We start from the raw sequence: 27,930 nt of genomic DNA, 5'->3' as shown, positions 1-27,930 counted from the left end.
TCAGAATTTTGAAAGTATATCTCTCCACACATAGATCTCTTTTGTATTGTCTGCCAATAAAGCTGGAATATATTATATCTCCACAATGCTCTCATACTTCCAAATGTGTGACAAAACATTCTGCTCTTCTTTGGATATTTTGTGTTCTCTTCTCTTTCTCCTCTCCCTGATTAGCAGTGCACAAGAATCAGACAAGTGGTTTGTAAGTTACCTCTTTGTAGGTGAATTATGGAAGAAGTAAAAGTAAGAACTAAGTGTACAATCAGTGTGTTGAGTCACTGACAGGCAAGTAAAGAAGACTGAGAACATTGCTAAACTTTTGGACAAATCACTCTGCAGAGGTAACAGAATACATGTACATACACATATGTACCTGCATGGCTACATTTGGCTGTGCAATGCACAATGAGATGGAGAAGTGGATTGGGAGGGGGAGATAGAACCAATATAGAGGGAGACGGTGGAATGGAGGGTATGGATGTAGGACGAGTGAAGTTACAGTCATAGAGCAGGGGAAAAGGCAGATCCAGGGTTGGGGTTAGCAGTGGTTGAGGCCTGCATGGTTACAGGATTGAAGAATTCTTGCAAGGATAACTATTGTTTGCATAATTCAGGGAAGCTGGTGTTGGTGGGACGGATCCAGATGGCACAGATTGTGAAGCACCCAATGAAATCAAGCACATTGTGCTTGGCACCTTGTCTCGCCACTGATTGGTGAACTCTGCTTGCAGCCAAAGTTTGACTGTGACAACTCATTTGCACTTTCTTAGAATTCACAGCTTTGCTTTCCCAAGGCTCTCCAATATCATTTCATTCAAGAATGTTAGCCCTACAAGGTATGTAGGGGAGAACTTCTGTGAAGTTTGGGATGTAGAAGGAGTAGTATTGGCAAATGTTGAGCTGTGAGGCTGGATTGTGATTTGTGTTTGGATAGCTCATTTGATAGAGCACTTGCCCATGAAAGGCAAGGGTCTTAGATCTGAGTCCTGGTCCGACACACTGTTGTAATCTGGTAGGAAATTTCACATCAGTATATACTCTGCTCCAGAGTGAAGATTCTTCTCCTAGGCTGTGGCTAAACATTTCTCTGCAATAATCTGTCTGGAAGTTTCATGTATGTTACAGTTTCATATTGGATATACCAGTCTTAGCAGTGTATCTTCGAAATTCTTTGATGTCTACTGTCTTGTCTATTTGATAAGGACTACAAAAATTTGAATAGAACTCTAGAATAGGTGACACTAGTGTCCTGAATGTGAGTTATCAAAGAAATTTGTGACACAATCCAGAATCCATCCAACTAATATAAATCTTCTATCCACTTTCCCTGGACTTCCTATCCACTTTTCCTTGTTTCATAATTTGTGACTTTCTTGTATTTCTTGTAAATATTTAAAGAACACTGCAAACTCCAGAAATGTGATGATCTCCTTCCCAGTTCCTACTGTTTTTGTTTCTACAATCATCTGTCTGTCCTTTTTTACTTTTGTTTGTTTGCTGATGTTATCAGCCTTTTACAACTTGTGATTTGTCATTTCTTTTCTTTGGTTTCTCCTTATTCTGTCAATTGCATTTTCTTTCCCTTTTCTTTCCTTTTTTAGTCCATACTAATTCAACTGCATTTCATTTCATAGTCACTTTTCTTTACTTCGGAATTATACTGCTCATTTTTCAATTCCAGGTTTGTTTGTTAGTAGGATATTAGTGTTGATTTTTGTCTTGTACTGTGTTCTATCCCTGTTTTGCGTACTGTCCTAAATTATTTTCTTGTGATATGTTTAAATGCTTCCATTTTCTTCAACCTTTTTTACTCCATACTTCAAAAGACGAGGATTTTGTAGAAGTGTTTATCAGTATGTTAGCTGATGTGTGATAAGTAATAGTTTTTATTTTCATTTAGTTGAAACTGAAATTGATGACAGTTTGTGCTATAACCCAAGAACACTGTACCTTATTGCTTGACCAGTACACACACATGGAAGACAAGGCACTCCTCTACCTTTGCAAAGAAGTGAACACTGTGCTCACGTCCATTTCTTCAGTGGTTGACAAAGATTATTAAGTCATGCAACACAGCTACCACTGGTGTGTAGTGTTGGAAGTGGCATGAGCATGGACAGGTGCAGTGCCCACCTCCCTGTGAGAGGCCATGTGGTAGGACAGGTGATGCTGGTGGTGCTTCCATAGCCACGTGCAATTCCACCCCCATGGAAGGAAGTTGTGGCATAGATGGCAGAACAGGTGGCCCTGGCTGCAGCGGAGGTGGCAGTGGCAGAGATGTTAGCTGCGACACAATGGGAGCCGGGGTTCTGCCGTGGCCCCCACAGCTGAAGGGGGTACCCACGTCAGAGGAAACAGTTGTGAAAATGTTGGCAGTGGTGGCGGGGAAGGTGAGGGCACCGGCTGCAACTTAGGAGACAGTTGGGCAGACGGAGAATGCAGGGACAGCAGAGGCACACCAATTGCGCAGCCACCCACATGAGCCTCCCTCATTCGTGTGGTCGAGACAGAGGCCAAATCCGTGAGCCTAAAAAGATGTGCCAGGCCAGAAGCCAGGCTGAAGCAGATTTAGCAGAGTCTGGTGCTGACTATGCAAAAACTCTGCCAGGCTCTTATCGCCAACAGGGGTGAAACTATAAGAACTGAGGAACTGGTAAAGAGCTACTTCCTGTGACATTCGAAACATATTTTTTCATCCGAGTCTTAAATGAAATGTTTGTACTAGTCATTCTGCTTCCCCATTTGATTGAGGGTGGAAAGGAGGAACTGTGATGTGGTGAACACCAGTTGTTGTTGTTGTTGTACTTTTTTTTTTTTTTTTACAAAATATCTTCAGGTTCCTAAGATATGAATTAGGTGTCACTGTCTGTAACTAATGTGTATATAAGACCTACCATTGCAAACATTTTTTGAAAAAGTTGAAATTGTTGCTGCCACAGAGGTAAACAGGCAATGCACCACATATGGAATCTTAGTATAAGCATCAGTTACAACAAGCACGTAGAAACTCAAAAAAGGTCCCACAAAATCTACGTGAATTCTTTCCTGTGGCTGCTATGGATTGGACCATGGTGACAAAGAATCATGAGGAGTTGTGTGATGGGGAGCACACTGTGAGCAAGCTGCAACAATTCATACTATTTCGCCATCAATGTCTGGCCAAAACACACACCTGCATGGTAGTGCTTTTGTATGTGACACATGCTGATTGTCCACGTATTATAAACTCATAATCTCACACTGAAATGCAGACATGCCCACAAACAAGGGACCAGTGTCCTCAGTAGCTAACAACAATACTCCACTGCAAACAGAGAGACAATTTTGTAATGCAAAATAATTTCTCAGAGGATCAGAGGCACAGCCCAGAAGTTTGTCCAGCCAGTGTTGGACAAAAGAAACAACTTAATTTAACACAGGATCTGCAGCTGCAATTTTAGTGGTGGTAGTAGTAGGAAAATCATCAACAATATTTTGAGCTTTCATGTTTAAATGAAAACAAAGTAGTTCCACCTTATCACACTGTTCATCTGGACCAGTTGACAAATACAACAAGGCAACAGCAATGGCATATTGCACCACAGGCCAAAAACGTAACTCATAATTGTATTGTCACAGGAAAAGAGCCCACTGCGGTAAGTGACAAGCAGTTTTGTCTGGCAAATATGCCGGAAGGCTAAAAAGAGAGACTAGTTCTGTGCTCAGGTGGAACGTAGACCCATATAGAAAGACACAAAATCCACAACAAAAAGAAGGCCTTGCACAAATTTACATCTGTTTCCCCAAATACCTGGAAATATTGCCACAGGCATTTTTCACAAGTGCCCCAGTGTTCTGCTGCAATGCTATATGCAGGGAATGGCAGCAGGTATGTTGTTGATGGGACTGCAGGTTGTGCCAATGTGTTATTAAACTGGAAGTAGCTACTGTCAGTGTCTGCTGTTGCTCAAGAAGAGATGAAGCACTGCCTCTATGGAAATTAAGCTCAAAGGACCAGTGACTGAAGTGGAATACATGGAGCTGAACACTGTACTCATTGCCAGAAAAGTGTTCTAACCCAAGAACGCTGTAATTTATTACTCGGATAGTGCACACACGAGGAAGGCAAAGTACAATACAATTAGCAATACACAAATGGTCAGCAGAGGCCGGGTGGCCTCTAGTGGCCGAATCAAGCACGAACTTTACCTGCGAACTATGAAGTGGTGCACACACAAAATTGGTAGTTACAGCAGTTTGTGTGGTCAGTAATAATGAGGAGCATTAGTTCTGCTTAAAACATTTGGGAGTATGTTTCATGTATATGAATTGTGTGAAATAGAAAACATTTATTCTCTATTTTATTATCTTACTTTTACTATTTATTTTATGTGAAGTATGTGCTGGATTTTTTTCTTTTTTCACTGAGAAAACACTGTAAGACAAATGAACTATATGTTAATCTTCCTGTTCATAAATTAGTTTCATATAATTTAATTTGTTGATAATCTTGATTGAAAGATTATTGTGTCTTTATTTCCCATTTCACAGGGATGTATTCAAGCTAACAAATTTTCTAGTATGCAACAATGTAGCACACAATATATATATAACCAGAGGAACTGATTTTTCCTCTTCGCATACAGACTCTAAAATTTGCAACACAGTCCGTGTTTATGTGTGGGCGAGGAAATCTTCTTCAGGTCTGTATTAACTGTTTTTCCATTTTTGCTTTTATTGGTTCTCTATTTTTGTACAAAAAGAAGCTTGACAGAAAAAGAAACACTAGAATTTGTAAATGTCAACAAAAGATATTGCAGTCTAAATACATATCAAACAATGTATTCAGAATTTAAGAAACACAAGATAGCATTTTGGGTACAGAAATTTGATTTTTCCCTTTCTAACTATTCTGGATTAATAATAGAAGAAAAAAATGGACTGATACTTACCATAAAGATGACATATTAAGTTGCAGATAGGCACAATTAAAAGAAACTTACAAATTACCTTTAAGTCACAGCCTTCATTAGAAAAACCAAGAGAGACACACACCATACCTTCACACAAGCAAGCACACCTCATGCATGCATGACCACCAGCTGTCAGAGTAGTCTATCATATGTGCTTGCTTCCTGTTTGCAACTTTATGTGTCATCTTTATGGTAAGTAGCAATCTTATCTTTTCCTTTCATTGTTGACATTCCAACCGGGAGTTTCCATTGTTTTATTTGGGATTAATTGTTTTTATACGTCAATGTTCTACTGCAAGTTGCTTTGTAAGAATTTTCCTAAAGCAGTGCTGATTAAATGTCATAGGAATACTAACTTTATTGGTCCCATTGGATCTCTTGAGTCATTCCACATTCAGTTTTTCTTTGATTGGTTCATGCACTCTGCCTAGTACTGTTTCATTCCTTCTGATTGTAACTTTCTGTATATGTCTTAAACCACTATACTCATTCAGTGTGTCATTTCTGCTGAAGATTAGTGGTTATTAAGAAGAGTATTAATTTTATCTTTGTGCTTTGAATCTTTTGTCTGGAGTCCAGCTGGCTTAAGATCTTGCAGAATTTCTTGGCTTTATTATGCTTCTGTCTTCTTTCCAAGGTTTCTCATCACACAATGTTGTCACATTATGTTTCTCTGCAGTCACAAGATGTGGAAGGAGTAAATGTTTCATTTCTTCTTCATTGTGCTAATGACAGGGTGATGCTACACCGCATAGAAGTTACATAAATTATTTCATTTCATTAATAGTAAGTGAAAACAAAATTGCAATGAAATTCTAGATGTAGTGATAAGATAAATTCTGAAATAATTGTGTTATAAGTTTATAATTACAGCCTTTAGGAGGTTGACCATCCTTATAACACAGATAAACAATATTCAAACAATCTGAAATTGAGAAGCTGAAGTCTTGTTTTTGTCTTCAATGAAATGTAATATCTGTAGTGTATCATCATCCCAAGTTTAGAGTTGTATTATATGTACAGGTTGATTGAGAAAGATAGGACAATTACCTAAACATTATGTTTCTTCTGATCTTGTGCGGAAGCCGTAGAACGAATTGTGTGTTATGTGCTCTATGCCAAGACATTTCATCACTATCTTTCACACAGAAGATTTTAGAATTTACAGATCACCATCTTATCCTCACGCCATAAGGCACCAATCTCTCTTGACAATAAGTCAGAACCTTAAATAATCTCAGATGTTCTGCTGATTTGTACCTTTTGGAACTGGACCATCTCAGAGAAAAGAAAGGCAAAGTAGTTAACAGCTGCAGACTAATATTATTGGGTAAGAAATCATAATGTCTTAACGGCCATGCAGTAGGATTTAGGAATGCCTCAAATAGTGACAAAACAGTTTATTACTTCTGGTACGGCTCAGCAGTGTATGTTTCGTGGTCAAACATATCTTTCTGAATGTGCAGATCAGTGGTAGTCAAACTGGTCTCTACAGCACACTAGTTGATGTTCCAGCTTTCATGGTGTGTGGTAGCTGGTAGAGGTTTTAAAGATATTTTCATTTGGTTTGCGTAATGTTTGGATGTAAAGTATGTAGTAAGTAATTATTATTATTATTATTATTATTATTATTATTATTATATGTTTTAACTTGCTATAACTCTGCTTTATAAATTTACTTCCCCACTTCATAAATCACCGTTACTGTGGAACCGATGGTTGGTTAGAAAATTTTATTACTAGCAGAAATACAGAAATGGGCTGTTGGTAAAAAAGTTGACTACCCCTAGTGTAGACAGTCTCCTGTTATTAACTAAACTTGTAGTGTTATGGAATTAGACAAAATGTCATGTATGCTATGTTGTTGAAAACAAACATATTGAGAAAAGCTATAAGTTATAGAGAGAAACCAATCAAGAGGTTTAAACCTCTTTTATTCAAATTTCAGCTGTATAGGTTCTGAATCATGAAGTCCAGTTTTAGATGGCTATTACTTTTTTGCTGAGGTCTCATTTTCTGATCACTTAGTGATGTGGTGCCATGGAATTTGCTGTTAAGTGATAGAATCATAATATATTTGAAATACATCTTCCTACTATGTATTCTGTTACCTTGGCACAAATATGTGTGCCAGTACAGCTCTTTTAATAATAGTGCAATAAGCATTACTCTTCTTGCCAGGATACCACATGCTGTTATAAAGACTTATAACACAGTAATTGATTTCACTTGAGGAATGAAAACAATAATTCATCAGTGTTCCTAGACTATAAAGATGTTCAAATACTTGTGTAACATACACTACTGAAAAAAAGTGCAACACCCTCATGGACATGGTCATTTTAATTACAAGTGAGGTCACAGGTAGCTCATCATAACAAATTTGGATCAAATGAAACATGTGTGTCACAGTAAAGGGTGTGCAGTCACATCAATTTAGAAAAGACTTCCTGACATTGAATCAAATCTATACTTGATGTTAACAAATTTCTCTTCTTCAGAAATGCTTTCCTTGCTATTGCCAACCTACATTATATATCCTCTCTACTTCAACGATCGTCAGTTATATTGCTGCCCAAATGGCAAAACTCATCTACTACTTTAAGTGTCATTTCCTAATCTCATTCCCTCAGGATCACCTGATTTAATTTGACAACATTCCATTATCCTCATTTTGCTTGTGTTGATGTTCATCTTATATCCTCCTTTCAAGACACTGCCAATTCTCTTCAACTGCTCATCCAAGTGCTGTGCTGTCTCTGAAAGAATTACAATGTAATCAGCAGACCTCAAAAATTTTATTTCTTCTCCCTGGATTTTAAATCCTCCTCCAAATTTCCCTTCTGTTTCCTTAACTGCTTGCTAAATATTGAATAACATTTGATGTTGGCTACAACCCTATCTCACTCCGTTCCTGTCTAATTCTCTTCTGAATCACTGCTTCCCATTTGTGCCCTTTGACTCTGCCATCTGATTTCTGTACAGATTATAAATAACCTTTCGGTCCTAGTATTTTACCCCTGCCACCTCTAGAATTTGAAAGAGAACATTCCAGTCAACACTATTGAAAGCTTTCTCTAAGTCTAGTAATGCTACAAATGTAGGTTTGCCTTTCCTTAACCTGTCTTCTATGAGAAGTCATGGGGTCAATATGACCTCGTGTGTTCCTACATTTCTCTGGAATCCAAACTGATCTTCCCTGAGGTCGGGTTCTACCAGATTTTCCATTTGTCTGTAAAGGATTCATGTCAGTTTTTTTGCAGCAGTGGCTTATTAATCTGTGGAAAATCCAGGATGGAATGTAGCAACACTGGCAGTATGGCATCAGTTGCCAGAGACTGCAGTCGTGTGTGTGTGTGTGTGTGTGTGTGTGTGTGTGTGTGTGAGAGAGAGAGAGAGAGAGAGAGAGAGAGAGAGAGAGAGAGTGTTTGTCATTCAATTTTGACGAAGACCTTACTGGCTGAAATCTATATTCGTGACAGTCTTTTTGTTGTGCCTGTCTGTGATCTGTGCTATATGGTGAGTAGCAACTTTCCTTTTCACAATATTGTAACATTAAACTGATAATTTGGTAATTTTCACACCTCTCAGGAACTACTTTCTGTTGAATTGGAATTATTAAGTCTGAGGATATTTCGCCTGTCTCATACATTCTGCTCACCAAATGGAAGAGTTTTATCATAGCTGCCTCTCCCAAGGCTATCAGTAGCTCTAACAGAATGTTTTTGTACTCCCAGGGCCTTGTTTCGACTTGTATCTTTCAGTGCTGTGTCAAATTCTTCATGCAGTTACATATCCCCATCTCATCTGCATCTACATCCTCTTGCATTTCCATAATATTGCCCTCAAGTGCATATCCATTGTGTAGACACTCTATGTACTCCGTCCACCTTTCTGCTTTCCCTCTTTGCTTAGGACTGGTTTTCCATTCAAGCGCTTGGTATTCATACAGGTGGTTCTCTTCTCTCCAAAGGTCTCTTTAATTTTCCTGTAGGTGGTATCTATTTTACTGCTAATGATATATGCTTCTACATCCTTACGTTTATCTTCTAGCCATTCCTGTTTAGCCATTTTGCATTTCCTGTTGATCTCATTTTTGAGACATTTGTATTCCCTTTTGCCTGCTTCATTTACTGGATTTTAATATTTTCTCCTTTCAGCAGTTAAATTCAATATCTCTTTTTTTTACCTACTTGATCTTGTTCTGCCTTCACTATTTCATCTCTCCAAGCTATCTATTCTTCTTCTACTGTATTCCTTTCCCTTGCTCTTGAAAATCAATTCCGAACGCTCCATCTGAAACACTCTACAACCTCTTGTTCATTCAGTTTATCTGAGTCCCATCTCCTTAAATTCCTGCCTTTTGGCAGTTTCTTCAGTTTTAATCTACAGTTCATAACCATTAAGTTGTGGTCAGGGTCCACATCTGCCCCTGGAAATGTCTTATAATTTAAAACCTGATTCCTAAATCTCTGTCTCACCATTATATAATCAATCTGAAACCTTCCAGAGTCTCCAGGCCTCTTCCATGTATACAACAACCTTCTTTCATGATCCTTTCTGTGCTACTATCAAATTCCAGCCCCCCCCCCCCCCCCCCTCATGAATATTAAATTTTTGTCTCCCATAACTATCTGAGTAATTTCTTTTATCTCATCATACATTTCTTCGATCTCTTCATCATCTGTAGAGCTAGCTGGAATGTCAACTTGCATGACTGTGGTGAGTGTGAGCTTCATGTCTATCTTGGCTACAATAACGCATTCACTATGCTGTCCATATTAGATTATCCACATTTCTATTTTTTATTTATTATTAAACCTATTCCTGCATTATCCCTATTTGATTTTGTATCCCCCACCTGGAGATCTGAATGGGTGACTATTTTACCTCCGGAATATTTTATCCAAGATGATGCCATGATCATTTAGCCATACAACAGTAGTGCATGGGCAACAGCTCATGAGGTCTACACCATACAGGTGTTCGTCCATCACTTATATACAGACAGAACGTACTCCCATCACTGAAGTGTGATTCCACTCTCCAGTCAACTATTTCATGACACCAGAGTAGTCATACGTGCTAACATCATGATGGCAATGGTAGCCTGGACAAAGGCACACATGATCTTAATCCTCCTGTAAGCATATGGTTCCCAGTAGTTCCTGATGACACAGCGTGTGCAACATTTATCCAGATTTCGTCCAGATGATGTTTGGTCGCCCATCACTGTTCATACATTGCACTGATTTTGACATGTGTCTGTACTATGTGGACATTCAAAAACTGATTTACAAGTGAAGGAATGTTCCAGAGACCACTGTTGAAAGAAGTGATACACCACCGATACACTGTGCCCAGCTCGTGCAGCAATCCCTCGATACTTCAGGAGTAGATGCTCATTGGTGGATCGTGTTTATACCTTGACTGCATGTCGCAAATACTGTTCACCTCAAAAATCAGCACTGTTACTGCTTGCAGAGTCAAAACAGAGGGTACACAGACAAGCCCCCAGAGCCCCATATGATTGCCAATGACTGACAAATGAGTCACTAACACTGCAACCCCCCAGTATGCCCACGCTATGCTGTTGCGTCACTTTGTTTCTTCTGCTTATGTATTCAGTCCAATGGAATGGATAAAGAGACAGACAAACAAAGGGCCAGAAAGTGAGATCTATCTCATCTGGTAATAGAGAACAAATATTATAGAACAATTATGCAGCCAGATGTAGATACTTAACTACAGTAGTGAAACTAGCAGGATTGTGCGTTCCAACATGGCTTATGTTAGCAAGCCAGGGAAGTGGAAAATACATGACAGAAAGGAAGGAAGATGAACTGTGAGAAAAACCTTAGCACCAGAGTAACTACAGTGGGTTTAAGGAAGGAGAGGAAAACTGAAGAACTGTAATACTATGCTGAAAATCTTATGAATAGCACACTAAACATTGAAAGTCTATGGGCATTTAATGATAATACACAATGAGAAATTGATTTTAAAGATATTTTAATAAATTTTGGCATTAAAAGAACCCAAGAAATTATTGAGACGGGTTACTAAATGATCCGTGGGCCCAACTGACACACGTAGTGAAACAAAGACCAGAAATATGGGTATTGTATTCCAGAGCACAGTCCACACAAAGATACTGGTTATTGCCTGCAGTTACTTAAGTAACCTTGTCAGCTGGGCAAGGGGAAAATATGGGTGTATCAATATGAATACGTGTAACTTCACTGATGTCCAGCAAGGATGCTTGCAGTCAGAGCTCTGCTCATATTGGTGGCTGGTCATGTGAATTTTTGCAGTGGGCAAACGTAAGGCCACCCACTGGCAGTCTTTTCCATTATTTGCTGTTATCTGAGTCACCTATACCTGTGTACCAGACTGCTGCAGTTGTTCACTGTGTATGAAGGGCTACGACTTTTATACGCTTAATGGAATTTTCGTAGCTAGTTATATGTTTGTCGGTTAAGCCCCGCATGGACTGTGGGCAGTACTGAGGTGGAGAGACTTGCGTGCCTCAATGATACAACAGCTATACCTTACAATCTTACATGCAGTCAAGGTGGCAGGTTATCAATGGAGAGCCCAGATTAACCTGTGGTTTCTGAAAAGGAACATCAGCCTTCTCAGTACTTGCAGGAGTAACAGTCTGACAGAGTGTCGAACCCTAGGTCCCTTACTCAGGTAGGGAGATTAGAGAATTTGAAGTGGGAAATTGATAGGTTGAAGTTAGATGTAGAGGGAACTAGTGAAGTTTGGTAGCAGGAAGAAGAGGATTTATGTTTAGGTGTGTGTATAGTTATCAACACAAAATCAAATAAAGGACATGAGGAGTAGGCCACAACATGAATAAGAAATAGGAATGCTGTTAAGGTACTATGAACAGCACAGTAAATGAATTATCAGAGCCAAAATACACATGAAGCCAACAATCACCACAGTTATATGCCAATTATCTCTACAGATGATGAAGAGATTGAAAGATTATGTGATGAGAAAAATAAGATTATTCAGGAAGAGAAAAATTCAGTTGTGATAGGTGAATGGAATTCAATAGTAGGGGAAGGAAGAAAAGGAAAAATAGTAAAACATGGACTGGGGGACAAGAATGAAAGAGGAAGCCACCTGGCAGAATTTTACATAATTAAATCACTGCTAACAGTTGGTTTAATGATCATGAAAGAAAGCTGTGTACAAGGTAGAGACCTGAGGGCACTGGAAGATCTCAGATTGATTATATAACAGTAAGAGAGATTTTGAAATCAGATTTTAAATTGCAAGACATTTTCAGGAGCAGATGTTTAATCTGACCATAATTTATTGGTTATGAGCTGTGGATTAAAACAGAAGAAATTGCAAAGAGGTAATGATGAGACCTTGATAAATTGAAAGAACCAGAGGCTGTTGAAAGTTTCAGAAGGAACATTAGACAATGTTGTACTAAAACAGGGGAAAGGAATACAGTGGATGATGAATGGGTAGCTTTGAGAAATGAAAGCAGCAGAGGATCACACATATAGAATAGAATACAATAGAATAGAATTCATTCACATGCCACATTTTGCAAGTTCTTTCAGTAAAAAATTACACATAAAGTTAAGAGACACAGGCTACATAAAATTTCACAATATTTATGTGGGCGACATGTTTTTACATATGAAGTGAAAATAATATATTCTACATTGAAGAGCCAAAGAAACAGCTACACCTGCCTAATATCGTGTAGGGCCCCCACGAGCATGCAGAAGTGCTGCAACATGATGGACTCAACTAATGCCCGAAGTAGTGCTGGAGGGAACTGACACCATGTATCCTGCAGGGCTGCCCATAAATCCATAAGAGTACTAGGGGGTGGAGATCTCTTTTGAACAGCACATTGCAAGGCATCCCAGATGTGCTCAATAATGTTCACATCTGGGGAGTTTGGTGGCCAGCGGAAGTGTTTAAACTCAGAATAGTGTTCCTGGAGCCACTCTGTAGCAATTCTGGACATGTGGGGTGTCGCATTGTTCTACTAAAGTTGCTCAAGTCTGTCGGAATGCACAATGAACCTGAATGGATGCATGTGTTCAGACAGGATGCTTACATGCATGTCACCTCTCAGTTCGTGTCTAGACAAGTCAGGGGTCCCATATCACTCCAAATGCACACGCCCCACACCATTACAGAGCCTCCACCAGCTTTAACAGTCCACAGTTTACATGAAAGATCTATGGATTCATGAGATTGTCTCCATAGCTGTACATGTCCATCTGCTTGATATAATTTGAAAGGAGACTCGTCAGACCAGTGTTGATGGACCCAAGTGAGGCATAAAGCTTTGTGTCATGCAGTCATCAAGGGTACATGAGTGGGCCTTCGGCTCCAGAAGGCCATATTGATGATGTTTCATTGAATATGTTTGCATGCTGGCACTTTTTGATGGCCCAGCACTGAAATCTGCAGCAGTTTGGAGAAGGGTTGCACTTCTGTCATGTAGAATGATTTCTTCAGTTGTCGATGGTCCAGTTCTAGCAAGATCTTTTTCCGGCTGCAGTGATATCGGAGATTTGATGCTTTACCAGATTCCTGATATTCATGGTACACTCATGAAATGGTTGTACAGAAAAATCCCCACTTCACTGCTACCTCAGAGATGCTGCGTCTCATCACTTGTGCGATGACTATAACACCATTTTCAATCTCACTTAAATCTCGATAACTAGCCATTGCTGCAGCAGTAACCAATCTAGCAATTGTGACAGACACTTGTTGTCTTATATAGGCGTTGCCGACCGCAGTGCCATATTGTGCTCGATTACATATTTCTGTATTTGAATACGTATGCCTATACCAGTTTCTTTTGGCACTTCAGTGTAAAAACCATTTAACCTGTGATTTATTGCAACTTAGTGTGGCACTAGTCAGATACTTTTCACTTAAATCTGATTCCTCATACTCTTTTTATGGTGTAGTGTGCTTTCTTCTTAAACCACTCTGCTAGAACAATTGTATGTACTATAGGGACCAGAATGGGCAGCTTTTGAGTGTCTGTTGAAAAATGTGGAACCTAGATATTTATGACTGTTGCAAAGCTTAGCTGATCTACTGTAAGGTGTATCAACTGATTGTCCAGTTCTTGTGTTGTGTTCATGTACAGACATCCTAGGCTCAAAATTATTTAAATACTATATAACACCGAGAAGGCAACTGGGAAGGGGAAGGATCAGTGTGTACAGATGAGGAGAGAGACAAATGCTGTCAGGTGAAGTGTGCAGGGACTAGACTGCCAACAGGCACAGCATCAAGCATCAGGAGGTTGTGGGGCAGGGCAGTGAGTAAAAAAAGGACCAAAATGGTGAGGAGTCAGGAGAGACAGGTGGATGCATTGGCAGAGGTCTGCAAGTAAGTTGGATGGGAGATAAGAATAGGGAGGAGATGATAGGATGGAGGGTGTGCAAACTGTTGGGTGGAGAGTGTGGGGATAGTATGTTACTGTAGGTTGAGGCCAGGATAATTATGAGACTGGAGAATATGTTGTAAGGATAACTCCCATCTGCACAATTCAGAAAAGCTGGTGGTGGAGGGAAGGATCCAGATGGCTCAGGTAGTGAAGCAGCGGTAGAAATAAAGTGTGTTATGTTTAGCTGCGTGTTGTGCCACAGGGTGGCCACAGTTTGGCAGTGGCTGTTCATCCTGGTGGAGATCAGGTTGGTAGTCATACCATCATAAAAAGTTGTGCAATTATTGCAGCAGAACTGGTATAAGACATGGGTGCTATTCGGGAGGACGACGGTTCAATCTCGCGTCCGGCCGTCCTGATTTAGGTTTTCCGTGGTTTCCCTAAATCACTCCAGGCAAATGCCGGGATGGTTCCTCTGAAAGGGCACGGCTGACTTCCTTCCCAGATCCGATGAGACCGATGACCACGCTGTCTGGTCTCCTTCCCCAAACAACCAAACCAAACATGAGTGCTTTCACAAATGGCCCAGCCCACAATTTGCGACAGGATAAATCTGTGACAGGACTGGAATAGGAAGTGCCGGGTGGGTGGATTGGGCAGGTTTTGCACCCGAATCTTCCAAAAGGATATGAGCCTAGTGGCAAGGGGTTGGGATTTGGAGCATCATAGGGATGGACTAGGATATTGTGGAGGTGGGGTGGGCAACGGAACAGCACTTTATAAGGGGTGAGAAGACTTGGGTAGTGTGTGCCTCATTTTAGGCACATAGGTAGTCAGAGCTCTTGTGAAGGATGTGGTTCAGTTGTTCCAGCCTGGGGTGGTACTAGGTGATGTGGAGGGGGCACTCCTTTGTGGGTGGTTCTTGGGGTTGGTGGAGGATTCGGAGTGTGAGGGGAAATGGCAGGGGAGATCTGTTTGCGGACTAGGTCTGGGGGATAATGCTTGTCTGTGAAGGCCTTTGTGAGACCCTCAGCATACTGAGCAAGGGTGTTTCTGTCACTATGCCATTCCTGGGTGACCAGAATATATGGGAGGGATTATTTGGTTGGGAGGGATTATTTGGTGTTGAAGGGATGACAGCTATCAAAATCCATGGATGGTTGGTGGTTGGTGGGTGTAATGTGGACAGAGGTGAGAATGGAGCCATTAGAGAGGAGGTAGTCAACATTTAGAAAGGTGGCATGATGGGTTCAGGAAGACCACATTAAGCGTATGTGTGAGAAGGGGTTGATGTAGTGAAGGAATGAAGATAGGGTGTCTTGGCCCTGAGTCCAGATCCTGAAGATGTATCAATGAACCTGGACCAGACTATGGGTTTGGTGTTTTGTGAGGCTAGGAAGGTCTCCCGTAGTTGGCCCGTAAAAAGGTTGACATAGGAGGGTGCCACGTGGGTCTCCGTGGCTGGGCCATGGATTTGTTTATAGACCTTCCCTTCACTGTTGACACCACCTCCCAGTACACCAACATCCCTCATGCCCATGTCCTTACTACTATTGAACACCACCTTTTCCAATGTTCTTCAGACTTCAAACCCATTACCTCATTCCTCATACACCGTACAGATTAGATTAGATTAGATTAGATTAATACTAGTTCCATGGATCATGAATACGATATTTCGTAATGATGTGGAACGAGTCGAATTTTCCAATACATGACATAATTAGGTTAATTTAACAACATACTTAAGTTAATATAACAACTTTATTTTTTTGTTTTTTTTTCTTTATTTTTTATTTTTATTTATATTTTTTTTTTATATTTTTGTTTTGTTTTTTTTTTTCTTTTTTTTCTTAATTTATATCTAAAAATTCCTCTATGGAGTAGAAGGAGTTGTCATTCAGAAATTCTTTTAATTTCTTCTTAAATACTTGTTGGTTATCTGTCAGACTTTTGATACTATTTGGTAAGTGACCAAAGACTTTAGTGCCAGTATAATTCACCCCTTTCTGTGCCAAAGTTAGATTTAATCTTGAATAGTGAAGATCGTCCTTTCTCCTAGTATTGTAGTTATGCACACTGCTATTACTTTTGAATTGGGTTTGGTTGTTAATAACAAATTTCATAAGAGAGTATATATACTGAGAAGCTACTGTGAATATCCCTAGATCCTTAACCCTTTTAGTGCCAAATACGATCTGATTGTGATCCATATTTTCGGCGAAAAATGCCAGTAACGATCTGATCGTGATGCCTTTCTCATTCGCTAGGAAATACTAACAACTTTGCCTTCAAGCGCGGAAAAAAGGAATGAGAAAGGCATCACGATCAGATCGTTACTGGCATTTTTCACCGAAAATCTGGATCACGATCAGATCATATTTGGCACTAAAAGGGTTAAATAAATGTCTGCAGGATGATCTTGGGTGGACTCCAGCTATTATTCTGATTACACGCTTTTGTGCAATAAATACTTTATTCCTCAGTGATGAATTACCCCAAAATATGATGCCATATGAAAGCAATGAGTGAAAATAGGCGTAGTAAGCTAATTTACTAAGATGTTTATCACCAAAATTTGCAATGACCCTTATTGCATAAGTAGCTGAACTCAAACGTTTCAGCAGATCATCAATGTGTTTCTTCTAATTTAATCTCACATCAATGGACATACCTAAAAATTTGGAATATTCTACCCTAGCTATATGCTTCTGATTAAGGTCTATATTTATTAATGGCGTCATACCATTCACTGTACGGAACTGTATGTACTGTGTCTTATCAAAATTCAGTGAGAGTCCGTTTACAAGGAACCACTTAGTAATTTTCTGAAAGACAGTATTGACAATTTCATCAGTTAATTCTTGTTACTCAGGTGTGATTACTATACTTGTATCATCAGCAAAGAGAACTAACTTTGCCTCTTCATGAATATAGAATGGCAAGTCATTAATATATAATGAGAACAACAAAGGACCCAAGACTGACCCTTGTGGAACCCCATTCTTGATAGTTCCCCAGTTTGAGGAATGTGCTGATCTTTGCATGTTACGAGAACTACTTATTTCAACTTTCTGCACTCTTCCAGTTAGGTACGAAATAAACCATTTGTGCACTGTACCACTCATGCCACAATACTTGAGCTTGTCTAGCAGAATTTCATGATTTACACAATCAAAAGCCATTGAGAGATCACAAAAAATCCCAATGGGTGGTGTTCGGTTATTCAGATCATTCAAAATTTGACTGGTGAAAGCATATATGGCATTTTCTGTTGAAAAACCTTTCTGGAAACCAAACTGACATTTTGTTAGTACTTCATTTTTACAGATATGTGAAGCTACTCCTGAATACATTACTTTCTCAAAAATTTTGGATAAAGCTGTTAGAAGGGAGATTGGACGGTAATTGTTGACATCAGATCTATCCCCCTTTTTATGCAAAGGTATAACAATAGCATATTTCAGTCTATCAGGGAAAATGCCCTGTTCCAGAGAGCTATTACACAGGTGGCTGAGAATCTTACTTATCTGTTGAGAACAAGCTTTTAGTATTTTGCTGGAAATGCCATCAATACCATGTGAGTTTTTGCTTTTAAGCAAGTTTATTATTTTCCTAATTTCAGAAGGAGAAGTGGGTGAGATTTCAATTGTATCAAATTGCATAGGTATGGCCTCTTCCATTAACAGCCTAGCATCTTCTAATGAACACCTGGATCCTACTATATCCACAACATTTAGAAAATGATTATTAAAAATATTTTCAACTTCTGACTTTTTGTTCATAAAGCTTTCATTCAATTTGATGGTAATACTGTCTTCCTCTGCTCTTGGTTGACCTGTTTCTCTTTTAATAATATTCCAAATTGTTTTAATTTTATTATCAGAGTTGCTGATTTCAGACATGATACACATACTCCTGGATTTTTTAATAGCTTTTCTTAATATAACACAGTAGTTTTTATAATTTTTGATAGTTTCTGGGTCACTACTCTTTCTTGCTGTCAGATACATTTCCCTTTTCCGGTTGCAAGATATTTTTATACCCTCAGTAAGCCATGGTTTGTTACAAGGTTTTTTACGAGTATATTTAACTATTTTCTTGGGGAAGCAGTTTTCAAATGCATTTACAAAAATGTCATGAAATAAATTATATTTTAAATTGGCATCAGGTTCACGGTACACCTCATCCCAGTCTAACTGCTGTAGGCTTTCCCTGAAATTTGCAATTGTTAAATCGTTGACTGAACGTACTACTTTGGAGGACTGTTTAGTATTGCTGAATGGAGCTATGTCATATATTGTAACTAGCTGTGCACCATGATCAGAAAGACCATTCTCAACAGGCTGAGCATTTATCTGGTTAAACTTATCTTGGTCTATAAAGAAGTTATCTATCAGTGAGCTGCTATCCTTTACCACCCGAGTAGGAAAATCAATAACGGGTGTCAAATTGAAAGAACCGAGTAATACTTAAAGGTCATTTTTCCTATTACCCTCTTTCAGAGAATCTACATTGAAGTCCCCACAAATAATAATTTGCTTCCCCTTGTCTGACAGATAGCACAACAAGGAGTCCAAATTTTTCAGAAATAGATGAAAATTTCCTGATGGGGACCTATATACAGTTACAATTATAAATGTGCCTTTATTTAATTTAAGCTCACAGGCACATGCTTCTATATGTTTCTCTACACAAAACTTTTTTGTTTCTATACTTTTTGCACAATGATAACTTTTGACATATATGGCAACTCCTTTCTCCATATTTTCTCTCATTACATGTACAGAGAGCTTATAACCACTTACATTTACCTTATCCATATCGGTAACAATGTGATGCTCAGACAGGCATAGTATATCTATTTCATTCTCAGCTTCTAAATCTTCTAAACAAACCAGAAGCTCATCTACTTTATTCTTTAAACTCCCAATATTTTGATGAAATATACTTACATTATTTTTAATTATACTTTTATGAGAACCTTTCCTTATTCTAACATTTGCAGTACTCTCCTGTCTGAGTTTCTCATTGTGCTTAGGCCTAGTTCCTATACCATTGGTCACATGGTGTTCAGAGAGGCAGATTATGTCAACTGGGTTGGGTGACTTTAATTCATCAATGCAATTACCTAGGACTGAGATACAACTTGGTGGAGATAAAATTTCTGGTGATTGGTGAAAATTTATAATTGGTAGCTGTGATTGGTGATCCAATGTGCTAGAATTGTGCTGTTTAATTTCTTTCCTAAACTGAAGATTTGTTTCAATCCTGACCTCTCGTAGAACTTGACATCTTTCTGTCTTACCTATCCTAAAAAAGGTGCTGCTCCAACACCTGTAACCACTGGTATTTTACCATTCATGGCAGTGCCTCCCCCCCTTAAATTTCCTGCTATTACCCCAGCCAGTTTCCCCTTCCCTTTCCTGTTGAGATGTAGGCCGTGCCTGGTATAGTGCCACCTACTGAGATAATCAACAGGAACCACACCAATATGAGCCCCCGCACCCGACCCAAGCAGCCGTTCCAACTCCAAATTAACTCTCCCAACAGAAGAGTTCAAATGAGGCCGGTCATGGCGTCTCAGGACAGATACAAATTCAACATTGGTGTGTCTCGATGCTGACGCAATCTTTACCAGGTCACACTCTATACTGTATCCAGGATCTCTGTCGATGCTGTTCCCTGGCCCTCCCACAATAACCACGGTGTCTTCCCTGGTAAATCCTTTACAGAGTGAACCTAAACCCTCTGTCACCTGATCCAGACTAGCACTTGGTTTGAAAAAATTTGTGACCTGGTATTCTGGTCCTAATTCCTCCTGCAGAAGTTGGCTTACACCTCTGGCATGAGAACTGCCTAACAACAAAACTTTCTTCCTTTTCGATGACTTTCCTACATTCTTTTTCAATTTCCTATTGAAAGTTTGTTGTGTCCTGTCTACACCTACCTCTGCTTGAGGCTCATCAGTTTCTAATTGAAGCAACAGGTCAAACTTATTTTTGACATTCACCACAAAACTGTCAGACTTAGTTCTAGGCCTGTTCCTTCTGCTACCTGTTGCCACTTCCCACCTCTCTTTGCCCTTCTCCCTCCTTAACCTGTCCAGATCTTTCCTAGCCTGATCTAGCTCAGCCTGAAGGGCAGCAATTTTCCCCTCCTGTTCCACTATCTTCCTATCTCTGCTGCAAATCCTACATAACCACTGATGAGCCTGATCCACTTTCCCAACACCCACGCCACTGCAGTCCCCCCAGTGAAAAAAACTACTGCATCCATCACACCAAACTCCGGAACTAACAATTCTACGGCAAGTCAGGCACTTCTCACTCATGGCAAAAATAATACTTTAGCTAGAATAAATCAATTAAATTACCGAAAATCAAAAAAGACGTTACAAGAATTAAGCCTATTCACAAATGTATATAAGCAAGTTTCTGATTTAAAATTCCGCTGTTTTTCTGAGATCTGTATAAAACAACGAAGGTATACGCTATTTATTATATATTTCACTTGATGGAATGAGAAAAAGGAGAATTAAACGAGATACTTTAACGTTGATTCTCCAAAAACGTTACGAGAATTAGGCCTATAAACAAATGTATATAGGCAAGTTTCTGATATAAAGTTACGCTGTTTTTCTGAAATCTGTATTAAAACAATGAAGTTATACGCTATTTACGGTAGTTTACTTATTTGTTACCGAGAAACTAGTTAAATTTGAAATAAGAAACAAACACGTTTACAAAATTTAAGCATAAGCGCGACTTCGTGAAGTTACGATCTTTTCGTGTTTTCTGAAAAAATACGCAAAGAAAAGTCAAACCTTTAACGGCAAGGCTAAACGATACACTAATGCACGTATTTAATTTGTTGTCGGCGTTAAACTAAATTATATTCCTGTCTAAATCACTTAACTTTCTGGAAATGGTTTCTGGCGTCACTTACTCGGCGGCCATCTTGGAATGTACAAACTTTATCCTAACCCACTACTACTTCTCATTTGTAGGGAAGTTCTATAAACAAATCCATGGCACAGCCATGGGCACCCATATGGCACCCTCCTATGTCAACCTTTTTATGGACCAACTAGAGGAGACCTTCCTAGCCTCACAAAACACCAAACCCATAGTCTGGTTCAGGTTCATTGATATATCTTCAGGATCTGGACTCAGGGCCAAGACACCCTATCTTCATTCCTTCACTATATCAACCCTCTCTCTCACATACGCTTCATGTGGTATTCCTCAACCCATCGTGCCGCCTTTCTAAATGTTGGTCACCTCTTCTCTAATGGCTCCATTCTCACCTCTGTCCACATTACACCCACCAACCACCAAATAATCCGTCCCATATATTCTGGTCAGCCAGGAATGGCATAGTGACCAAAACTTCCTTGCTCAGCTTGCTGAGGGTCTCACAAAGGCCTTCACAGACAAGCATTATCCCCCAGAGTTAGTCCGCAAACAGATCCCTTGTGCCATTTCCCCTCATATTACCAATCCCTCACCAACCCCAAGAACCACCCACAAAGGATTGCCCCCTCCATCGCCCAATACCACCCCAGACTGGAACAACTGAACCACATCCTTCACCAGGTCTGTGATTACCTATGATTGTGTCCTGAAATGAGGCACACCCTACCCAAGATGCTTCCCACCCCTCCTAAAGTGGCATTCCATCGCCTGCCCAACCTCCACAATATCCTAATCCATCCCTATGCCACTCCAAATCCCAACCCCCATGCCCCAAGGTTCATACCATTGTGGAAAACCTAAGTGCAAAACCTGCCCAATCTACCCACCCAGCACTTCCTATTTCCATCCTGTCGCAAGTTTATTCCACCCCATTGGGGGCCGGGCCACCTGTGAAAGCAGCCATGTCATATAACAGCTCTGCTGCAATCATTAAACAGCTTTTTATATTGGTGTACGTATAAACCATATGTCCACCAGGATGAACAGCTACCACCAAACTGTGGCTAAGAGCAAAGTAGACCACCCAGTGGCATAACATGCAGCTGAATATAACACACTTGACTTCAATGGCTGTTTCACTGCCAGAGTCATCTAGATCCTTCCCTCCACAGCCAGCTTTTCGGAACTGTTCAGATGGGAATTATCCTTACAACACATTCTTTGCTCCCGTAACTATCCCATCCTCAACCTATGGTAACATACCATCCTCACATTCTCCACTCAACAGTTTCCACCCCCTCTGTCTTGTTATCTCCTCCACATTCTTATCTCCCACCCAGCTTATTTGCAGCCCTCTGCCAATGCATCCACCCGTCTTTCTTGGCTCCTCTCCATTTTGGTTCTTTTGTCCCTATCACCCTACCCCACACACAACCTCCTGAAGCAGCACCTGTTGCCAGTCTAGTCCCTGCACACTCCACCAGACAGCATACATCTTTCTCCCCACCTGAACACAATGTACACACTGTCCCTTCCCCTTCCCTGCCTCTTCCAGATTGCTGCTTGCATTCCACCCACGTGATAGTTGCATTCTGGCCCGAGATGCTGGAGTTGTCTGTTGTGTATATGTGAGTTGTATGTGTGTGTCTTACTGATGAAGGCTGTGGCCAAAATCTTTATTTGAGTGTATTTTAATTGCCTGCAACTTGACATGTCTTCTTTATGGTAGGTAGCAGTTTGTCTTTTCCTAAGTTGTTGATATTCCTACCTGAAGATTCCAATGTTTGAAGAATGGGGGTAAGTCATTTATATATACAGTGAACAGGAATGGACCCTGTATTGAGCCCTGTTGAATGCTTTTTGTAACAGATAATGAGTCTGACCTTTGGTTGTTTATGGTTACCATCTGCTCCCTGTTGCTTACGTATGACTCAGTAGGTGAAGAGTATTCTCTCCAGCTCCATAATACTGGACCTTTTTAATAAGAGTACTATGGGAGACAGTATCAAAAGTTTTTCTCAAATCCAAAAGACCTATGTAGGCTGTTTCCTTACTCTCAAAAGAATCATAAATTTTTGTAATGTTAGTCTCAACTGCTTTGACAGTGGAATATTGAAGTCTGAAATCATATTGGGAGGAGCTAAGTAGATTATTTTGCTCCAAGTGCTGGTTCATTTGTTTGTGCATACAATATTCTGTAATTTTCAATATGATGGGTATGAGTGAGATGACACACTAGTTATCAGGCAATGCTTTATCACCTTTCTTATGGATAGGTGTTATAATAGTAATTTTTAGGCAATCCGCGAAGACTCCTTCATAATTACTTGATGATTTGTGTTAGTGGCAATATAATTTCTTTTTTTATGTGTTTTGCTACATAATTTGAAAGTCCATAGAAATCTTACGCTTTTGAGCTAGAGCAGGGAGCAAAACTACACCTCTGTTTGCATCTTTAGTGAGGGTTTTATTTGAACCAGAACTGGTAAAGGCTGTGTTGAAGGTGTTTGGGTATTTTCAGAGCCTAACTCTGTTTTACTAACTTTCCATGCTGCTTTACTCATATTTGTCGAGTTTAGTATATAGCTAACCACTGGCTCCCCTCTTGGATTCTCTAATTTCTGATCTGTGCACCATTCTTGCTGCTGTATAAGTTTCCTTATCAGTTTGACTCTGTTGCAGTATGTCATAGTGCACCATCATTTCCTCTGTAACTTTGCCCAGATGTGGTGTGTAACAGTTGCCCAGTTCTTGAGGCTTATTATACCAGTTCTGCTTTGTGTTTTTGTGGCAACATGAGTCAAGGTTTTCTACTAATAACTCTAAGAATTTCTGTTTTGATTCATTGGCAGACTTACCATTAGTGAGCACTTAATCTCAGTTTATGTGGTTGAGATTGGTTTTTAAGTGAGTCAGTTCACATTTATTGATTGGTCTGATTAACTTCCCTAGTTCAGTTGATGAACTGACTGCTTTATTGTTTAGAGGGAGTCCAAGCCACAGCCCTGCATGGTCTTATATCCTAAGGTGTACAGGTAAGATAAAAAGACAAGGCCTAGTAGAAACCCTAGGATAACATAGGATATATTGAGTTAAACTGACAAAAGAAAAAAATTTAAAAATGTAGCACATGGGACAGGTGGGAGAGAATAGAGACAACTAAAAAAGTGAGGTTGACAGAAAATGCAGAATAACTAAGTAGGAATGGCTAGAGTACAAATGCAAGCCTGTAGAAACTTGGACATGGTCCACATTATTGGGTTTGACATGCCATATTTTCCAAAATTGTATACAAGTGCACGTCATGCAGGAAAGGTCACCCACTGTAGTGTATGCTCTACCTCTGTGCCCTGGCACTCTTTCTTCCTGTTGTTGTAGTACACCCAAAACCCAGCATGGTAACCATCCCATTGTGGGGGTTCATCAAGTACCTGCATGGTGGCAGCCCCCTTACTACGCAGGGACTGCACTGATGGCGCCTGTGCTGCTAACTCCCCATGTATGTCATGGACTGTGGAGTATGTGTGCATCATGACTGGGACACGGGGACTCCCAGCAACAGATTACTTTTTCCTACTGGTGGTTACATCTACATCTACATCTACGTAGATACTCTGCAAGCCACCATACAATGTGTGGTGGATACCCTTTACCACTACTACTAATTTACTTTCCTGTTCCACTCTCAAATAGAGTGAGGGAAAAACGAATGTCTATATGCCTCAATATGAGCCCTAATTTCTCGTATTTTACCTTCATGGTCCTTACGTGCAATGTCTGTTGGCAGCAGTAAAATCATTCAGCAGTCAGCTTCAAATGCCTGTTCTCTAAAGTTTCTCAGTAGTGTTTCTCGAAAAGAATGTTGCTTTCCCTCCAGGGATTCCCATTTGAGTTCCTGAAACATCTCCGTAACACTAAAATGTTGTTAAAACCTACTGGTAACAAGCCTAGCAGCCTCGATGTCTTCCTTCAATTCCACCTTGTACAGATTCCAAACACTTGATCAGTACTCAAGAATAGGGCACACCATTGTCCTATATGTGGTGTCCTTTACAAGCGAACCACTATTTTGTAAAATTCTCCCAATAAACTGAAGTCGACTATTCCCATTCCCTGTCACTGTTCTCACATGCTCGTTCCATCTCATATTGCTTTGCAACATCACACATAGATATTTAAAAAGTACACTAGCAATACTGTACTCAGCCATTGCAGGTTTGGTCTTTCTACTCAGCATCATTAACTTACATTTTTCCACATTTAGGGCTGTCTGCCATTCATCACACCAACTGGAAATTTTGTCTGAGTTGTCTTGTATCTTCCTACAGTCACTCAGCTTCGATACCCTACCATACATCACAGCATCATTGGCAAACAACTGCAGATTGCTGCCCACCCTGTCCGCCAAATCATTTATGTATATAGAGAACAACAGCAGTGCTATCACACTTCCCTGGGGCACTCCTGACGATACCCTTGTCTCTGATGAACACTCACCATTGAGGTCAAGATACTGGGCTTCAGCTCTCGACTGATATATGTCTACAGAGCAGCAAGTTACATGTTTATCCTTCTCTGTTTATTTATTAAATTTTGTGCAGGTTTTTTCTGTTTAAGAGGTTTAATGCCATGTTTTTGTAAGGGTAAATTCATTCAGTCTGTAGTGCAGTAGTTTCTCACTGAACAGCCAGTTACATAGCTCATTAACACATTAGTGTTCTTTGGTGACACATCAGGAGTGTAGCAAGTCGCATATCAAGAATTCTATCTGCTTTTGTAGTTTACTTCTTCAGTTAGTCTTGCTTGGGTGGCTAGGATGTGTGCATGCTGTGTGTGGGACGCAGGAAGAGCTGGCCGCAGTTTGCGAACAGCTGAATGTTCTTTTGGCTACAGTCAATCACATTCAGGCTGCTGCCTCAGGGTGTAGCAGTGGCAGAGAAATGGTGTGTCACTTGGGACAACTCCAGTGTTGCTTGTTTTGCCCACAGCTTCTACTTCCTAGGCACCTCCTAGTGCACCTGACGGATTGGGTTGCCCTCACAGAAGGGTGAATGGTGAATGGTAACACGTTCATGTCACTGGAGGTGGAGGGCCAACATGGAGACTGGCTGCCTTGCTTAGCCCATTCACCCTATGAGTGAACAGGTGGCCCCTCCTTCAGCAGGGCTCGAGCAGGCACACAGGGGGGAGTGGTAGTCAGGCAGATAGCATTCACGGCTGGAAAGAAACTCACTGTGCACTCGGCATGTCTGCTGGACTCCTAATGAAATGCCTTTTCAAAAGGAAAGGCCTCGTACAATGCAATAAAGTATGATCCCAATGTGTTCCCTTCCCTTGCCATACTGAGGAATGCAGCACTAAATGACAAGGACCAATACCCTCCCCCCAATACCTGGTCTGTACCAGGACTGAAGGAGACACCTTTCTGACTACAAAGCCTTTATTTTTTTGTGGGAAGCATTGAGGACAAATACGGGGAAGTTACAGCCATCTCTAAGATGACCAGCAGTTCCCTCCTAATGAAAAACATCATCTCATTCCCAATCGCAGGTGCTGCTATCTTATGAAAAGCTGGGTGACGTTCCTGTGACTGTCACTCCCCACAAGTGTCTCGAGGGAACATGAAATTTTTTACACAGGAGGAAGACAATGAAAGAAATGCACTGCCAAAAATTTAGCTGCAAGTATTTGGTAAAAAAAAATGTTGAAGTTACACATTTTAGCCGCATGAAGAACAGTTTATAACAGTGGTTTGTACAGCTCTGCCTGCCTAGTGCATGGCTTGGTGAATCAATCACACAGCACCGCATAGTGGAGTTATCCGAAGTTCAAAGACACCACTTTTAAGCACCTAAAGCCTGGTTTACAATAGAGTGAATGGAAGTGAACATGTGCGAATAAGCATTTGCAGAAAATTCACTACCATTTGCTTGGATATGGGAATAATTGTTTATACTAGAGGGAACGGTAGAGAACATGAGGTAGCGAACATTGCCTATGAACGCTGTGTTTTTAGTTTTTGGAGCTAATATTCAGCATACAGGATACAACTCTATCTTGTTAGAGCCACAATGCGAAACTTTGCTATTCAGTGAGGATTATTTTGCATGGTGAGCACACTTGACAGTATATGCAAAATGGTGCAGGGAAGGAAAACTTTACATTTGCCAGTTTGTATGGAAGCGTGACGTATGCAAAGATTGTGCACTTACACAGAATTGCATCTCCACCTCTCCTTAGCACTGGTCCAAAATTTTCCTTGTATGTCAGCTGCCATTTTTCCCTGGTTTCTCATTACCGTTGAGGAGAAATTTATAAAGAGAACACTAATTACTGACGTCGAACATCGTCTCAAGAGGTGACACAGATAGTGTTTCCACTATGTGTGTATGGTCTAATGGTCATAAGAAAAAAGAAAAAAATGGAAATGGTCTAGTGGCAAAGCATGCACTTTGTGATCCAGAGAGTGCGGAATGAAATCTTGTGCAGACCACAACTTTTTCACTATGATATTTAACTGAGAATTTACTTCTCACAGATGTTGGAGTGGCCATGAAAGACATGTGGTTTGGATTCCACATTAAACTGCAGGTCTCCATTTTCCAATTAGGTAACTGGGGAATGTTAGGGATATATAAGTAGCTGTAGTGGCATCCAGTTGAGAGAC

The 27,930-nt window shown here is 40.2% G+C and overlaps 1 protein-coding gene across 3 annotated transcripts in view; it reads left to right on the top strand.

Annotated features, from left to right (window-relative positions):
- The window catches only part of LOC126419230 (GDP-D-glucose phosphorylase 1), a 98,968-nt gene that overhangs the window by 43,984 nt on the left and 27,054 nt on the right, over nt 1-27,930 (top strand). For all 3 annotated transcript variants that reach the window (XM_050086369.1, XM_050086367.1, XM_050086366.1), the window contains exon 5: nt 4,531-4,682. In XM_050086369.1, coding sequence (XP_049942326.1) covers nt 4,531-4,682 — 152 coding nt within the window. The remainder of the gene's footprint in view (nt 1-4,530; nt 4,683-27,930) is intronic.

The sequence above is a fragment of the Schistocerca serialis genome, chromosome 9 (assembly GCF_023864345.2).
Source record: "Schistocerca serialis cubense isolate TAMUIC-IGC-003099 chromosome 9, iqSchSeri2.2, whole genome shotgun sequence".
Taxonomy (NCBI): Eukaryota; Metazoa; Arthropoda; class Insecta; order Orthoptera; family Acrididae; genus Schistocerca; species Schistocerca serialis.
This window is presented reverse-complemented; position numbering and strand designations above follow the sequence as displayed.